Consider the following 6,000-nt stretch of genomic DNA (forward strand, 5'->3'; position numbering starts at 1 on the left):
CTCAGATTCCAGTTCCTCTGTTCCTCATTGAAGTCAACGTTAAGTGAACCTCTCGAGCTGTCCTGATAAGCGTGCGAATTGATCTGTTGTGCTGCTGCTCCGTGATTGGCTGATTGGATAATTGCCTGAATGAGCAGAGGCACAGTGGTTCCTATAAACAGGGTGTGTACATTTCTCTGTAAACTCATATTGAAACAAAAATAATAAATATGCATTTAAACGTTTGTGCGAGTGATCTGAGGCGTCTTTTAAAAAACGGTTGGTTTATGCAGAAATTGAAGAAATTCATGAAAGAAATGCTTTCCGAATTTTTCAAATTTCAGATATCCGTGTATTTATTTTTGAAATAAACATCTTTTTTTTTTTTTAAATTGAGCTGTAGAATGATCGAGACAACAAATCGTCTAGCAAACAGACAAACAAACAAACAGACAGACAAACAAACAAACAAACAAAACTAATAAATTAATAAAAATGCACAAGGTAGGCTCGTAGATTTTTAGAAAATAAAACCGTTAGTACATCCACAGCATCGGTGCTTTAGACTTTTTCTACTGAGTTGTTCCAAACAAAACCTCCTCAGATATTGTTCTGGCCATCATAGAGAAAAGAAGAGCTTGTGCATTTTCCCACAGGCTTAAAAGTGTTTTCTTTTGAACTGATGTGCAAAAAAAAAAAAAAAAAAAACAATCCAGGGAAACAAGAAGAGTACAAAAGCAGGCTTTTTAAAGAGGACTACTGAGGTTGTGTCACCAGTTACTAAGTGGGTCACATCACGCTGAGCTTCCCGCAGTTCATGCCGTCCTTCAGAGCGTTTAATGATGTGTGCTGATATGAGATAGAGATAAAGTGCATGTGAATCTCGATTAAAAAGAAAAATGGTGAAACAAAGTGTTAAAGCCAGTGCACTGAACATGAAAGTCAGTCAACGCGCATTAAAAATAAAACATCTGATTTCATTAATGTATTCCTTTTTGAATGCCATCTACAGGCAACAAGCTGGTAAGAAACTTGAAAGTAAACAAGACGTGAACATTTCTTGCACATGAAGGTTACGTCGGTGGCACGGCTGTTAGTGCGACACTACATCGGTGCTATTTGTTTTCTGTGGTTAGATGAAATAACCTATTATCCACTGGATGCCCTGAAAAACAACATAATTTGATCTCTGTTTTTTTTTTTTTTTCCTTTCTTGGTCGCTGCCAAAATTTAATCAGTGACTAACGAGAACAGACAATGGGCTCTTTCCGTGAAAGACGGGGCTGAGAGAAACAATGACATATTTATCGTTAGCAGACATGAACTCTTGTCCTCTCATCATATTCGCCTCTCGTTATCCGAGCGCTGTCGTGAATGAAGCATTCTCTGTCCCTTCAGCCCGCATCTCATCTGCTGCCTCTCATCTAATTCACTCGGCTCTGTCCTGATGACCGGGACGAGAACGGCCGGGTCGCTGACGCCGATCCTTCTGAAGAATCGATCCTCGAGATGCTCTTGTGCTCGTAGGAAGTGCTGAGAAGTGAGCTTACTCTCTAAAACTAGAAGAACGTGGATTTTTTTTTTTTTCTATTTAAAAAAGGTCTTTGTGTGTGCTTGAGCGAGACGGAAAAATTTTATTCGACAACATTTATTCGACAGCATTCCTTTCATACTTAACCATTTTAACGGATACCTTCATGTGAGGCTTGTGTTAAAATTCTTGATTTGAAATGAAACATAGTCCACTTGACAGAATCTAATATTCCCTTAATATTTCTACATGATGGAGTCTGACACGCTGCTCAATTTCGCCACTACACAAGGTTATATACAGTATGTTCAACAACTCTTTCAATAACCCATTATATTCTGAAAACTGAACGCCGAATGCACGAATCTGATTAGATAGTTTTTTGTTTATTTGATTTGAACAGAACACAAAAAAATAATGTGTTTAAAATAACACAAATTGTGTATATGTGGAGTCCGTGTGCGTTATTTCTGCACAACGTTTTCACGATAGGTTTCATTCCTTACGTAATTTACGATACGAAACTGAATATTGCACGTCTGCAAAATAATTCGAAGAAATTTCAAGCAAATCTTAATTCTTCTGTAACATACTGCGCGTGTCGTGTAATCACCAGAGACTTCGGAGTTAACTCATTTTTCCAGTGAGTTAACAGTGAAAACCCCTCACCTCAGCCGCATTAGCGTCTGCTTTGACCGCAATTTAGTACACTTAATGTCCATTATTTAGCGATTACGGAGTGTGTTATATGTCAGCGGATAATGAAAACCTAATGAGCTCAAAATCGTGCCGCCTTTAATAGAAAAATACTTCTTCTAATGATGTTCGTCTAAAGAGCAGGTAAACGATTTTGTCACAAATAAAACGCGGGTGTAATATCTAACAGTTTTTGTAACCTAGCATAAAAACTGGACTTTCTTCGGTTTCTTTAATGCAGTGTGCTAATGGAGTCTTTTTTTATTTTATTTTCACTTCTGTCCTAATGCTGTTAATAAAACCGAGGCCCGATGCAGGGTGATGGAAGACCTTCACAGTTACAAGTCTCATTCAGCGCTGCTCAGACGTATGACCTGGAACTAATAAAAATGAATGTTTGCCTGGTTTACAACTAATGATAGAGATCACACATTAATGTTTAATGTGAAGCCGTGCGCTATATTTGATTACACTGATTTGTGCTGGATGATGAACAAAAGGAATTACCAGGTTAGAAAGTGTCAGCTATAAACACTGCAGGTCTGTTTAAAACATTTCTAAGTCAGAGAATAGAATATTATTATTCAGCCTGTCGGAATCCATGTACATTTTAGAGCATGTTTGCTCTGTTGGCTCCCTTCAGAAACAAATAATACAGTAATAACAGTTTAGAATGAAACCAACAGCGCAGTGGAGTTGAAGCTGTCATTTCATCAGTGTAGGTTTCTCGAACACGAGCCAGCTGGAATTTCGCCAATGGAAATAGCATATGGAATCTTTTAGGTTTTCCATATTCCCAGCTTTAATGGGTTGAACATGAGATTTTTATTTGTTTAAGGAAGCAAAGAAAATTGAAAGCACGTTCAGGAAAAGCATATTTTCTGGTGTCAGCTTTCTAATTTCAAGAACTCAAATTTAATGTGTTTTCTTACCGGCGGCACTTTGTGAAACAGATAAAAAGTTTACACACCCCCTTCATTTTCCATTGAGCATGTTGAACTTTATGCAAATAAGGAGCGACTTGATGGAGCGACTTCCAACGGGTGTGAAGACGGTAGATGCGCGTGAGCACACACTGATATACACTGGTGAATATTATACGCAAACTATCCTTTTACAAAACAAAAGTCTGTGTGAATGCACATTGGAAGGCCACCCAATGATAAATGTTGTTACTATGGCAGCCAGTATTAGAAACACCTGCTGACGACTTCGCGGTACAGTGACAGGCGACTTGAGGCAGTAAAATATCTGCATGTGTGAACGTAGCTTATACTATAGAACAATTCATTTTGATTTTAGAGCCATTTTTCACAGGCTAATTAGTCTAATTGGGTAAGAGTGTGATATTTGTTATGATTATAGGATATGATATGATTATATAATAATAGGATGATTTCGAGTTCAATTTACAAATTCAAATTACTATTAGTAATTATTAGGTGACATTTCGAGCACAACATGACCAAATGTTCGGTTTGTTTTTGCTCTGCTAGAGAAAATAGACCCTCAGGAAGCTACACTCACTTTATAAGACACTGGCTAGCTCACTGCTTTTTTTAATCACTGATATTTTTGCTTCAGCTACAACTGGCTCCCTGTCTTCGTTTTTATCTTCATCTGACAGTCTCAAGTCAAAAGTTATATGCCATATCTGCTGATGATGTCAAGAACGATATTGTAGTAACAGTTTTGAACTAGGTAAGTGAATTTTATGTGGTAAATACAGACAAGCAGAGTAACACACACACACACACACACACACACACACACACACACACACACACATTGAACAGTCCCAGTGCGGTTATAGGAAATATAGGACCACAGCTCGGCCAATCAGATTAGAGAATTAATGCATAAACATCTAACTGTGGTATAATGTTCTTTATTCTATTTTATACATATATTTCCTCAGGGTCACTGTAAGTAATATTTTACACTGTTATTACAACTGGGATGTTGTCCAGTCCAAGACGCACAGACAGAGGTAAAGCTGCTAGTGCTTAGTGAATCAGGTTTCCTCCTCACTCTGCTCTCAGCTGAAGTCTCACACTAAACCTGTTGATGGATTACATGCCAAACAGGAGCAATCCCACAAGTCCACTTATACTGATGCTGTGTGTGAATCGTGCACTACAATAAAGAAAGAAGGGGTGTTCTGGTGTCTGTCGGATCCACAAGGGTCAGAAAACACATTCGTGAAAGCCACGTATCATTTTACACACGCGCAGGCGTTTGCGGGTTTGATCCGCACACGCTGAAGTAGAGGGAAGCAAAATAACGCACAGATGCGTGAATAATGATGGAAAACAAGACAGCAAACGCTTTCGTGACTGTGGATGTGGATGTGACTGAATCTTTCTGCTAACAAGAACAGAAAGAAACAAAAGAAATCGGTCCGTAATGTTACATTGTCAGTATAAAAGAAGATTATTTTACGCACGACTTTAGCACCAGTGCACCTTCATAGCGCACGACTTTGCGTTACTCTTATTCTCTTCCCAGCTTTACCCTAAAAACACTGCTCATTCTATGACTATAAAGCACTAAGGCTTGAGAGTCACTAAAGCGAAAAACAAACCAAAGCAAACATTTAACACAGAGAAATACTTTACACGAGTAAAGACCGCAATTAAACATCCGTGCGCAGCTTCTTTAATTCTGCGCCGGAACATCGCTTTATTAGCGCTTTGTTATTCACTGTTGCACATAAACCCTTTAGGGCAAGTGGTGTAAACTTTCAAGTCTTACCTTCACGCAGAAAAGCTGTTAAAACGAGACAGGTGAAGAGTGTGAGAGAGAGAGATCCGCTCGCCAAGCTCGCCATGTTGAACACCTGCTCCAGACTGGCGGCGCTAAATCACCTAGAGACGCTCTGGAGGATAATGAGATGCGGAGAAGGAGGAGGAGGAGGAGGAGGAGGATGAGAAACAGGGAAACCATACACCACACCGTACACCAACTAAAGTGGATTTCCGAACTGTGTCACATTTATGTGTTCAATTGCAGAAAAAAAAGACAGATACTGTGTAAAAGGATTGCGTCCAAATGATTCCCATTCGTTGGCTTTTTCTTTGCGTCCACCACGCAGAGTGAAAATAGCAGCAAATGGCTTTTATTTTCAGGCGCAACAATATGTATATTTTACCTGCGTTTTACTTGACATCTCTCTTTATTTGCCCGCGCATTAACATATTGAGATCACGAATTGATATGATTAAGCAAAATGTGACGTTTTATGTGGTCATGAATGAATATATTAAGTTCAAGAGTCAAGTGTCGAAAGATATATATTTGTAACAGGGAAGCAGGGCAGACGCGTGGGGTTACTGAGGGTGCTGTATCACACCTAACAACAACAACAACAACAACAACAACAACAACAACAACAATAATAATAATAATAATAATAATAAAAATAAGTATTATTATTATTATTATTATTACACACACACACACACACACACACACACACATATATATATATATATATATATATATATATATATATATAGAGAGAGAGAGAGAGAGAGAGAGAGAGAGAGATTTGTTGTTGTTGTTTGTTTGTTTGTTTGTTTTTCCCCCACGGCATGTTTGAATGCTTGAATCTGATTGGTCGGAAGGTCAGAAAGTAGTTCTGTCTGTAATATTTATGAAAGCTTATTAATGGCTTGTACTAATAAGTTGTTATTTCTATAGTACCAGCGCAGGAGCCTGTACGGTGAACACATCACATAATTTAGGACTAATAATAAACAGATTTTAAAATTGTCTTCTTCAACAACAATGTG

The 6,000-nt window shown here is 38.3% G+C and overlaps 1 protein-coding gene across 3 annotated transcripts in view; it reads right to left on the bottom strand.

Moving 5' to 3' along the window:
• The window catches only part of cadm1b (cell adhesion molecule 1b), a 198,031-nt gene extending 192,623 nt beyond the window's left edge, over positions 1 to 5,408 (bottom strand). The window contains exon 1 of one of the 3 annotated variants that reach the window (XM_027174068.2): positions 4,961 to 5,408. In XM_027174068.2, the coding sequence (XP_027029869.2) occupies positions 4,961 to 5,036 (76 nt within the window). In that variant the 5' untranslated portion in view covers positions 5,037 to 5,408. The remainder of the gene's footprint in view (positions 1 to 4,960) is intronic. The other 2 variants (XM_047820925.1, XM_027174069.2) reach the window with 2 other exon arrangements.
• Between the last annotated feature and the right edge of the window lie 592 nt (positions 5,409 to 6,000).

The sequence above is a fragment of the Tachysurus fulvidraco genome, chromosome 11 (assembly GCF_022655615.1).
Source record: "Tachysurus fulvidraco isolate hzauxx_2018 chromosome 11, HZAU_PFXX_2.0, whole genome shotgun sequence".
NCBI lineage: Eukaryota > Metazoa > Chordata > Actinopteri > Siluriformes > Bagridae > Tachysurus > Tachysurus fulvidraco.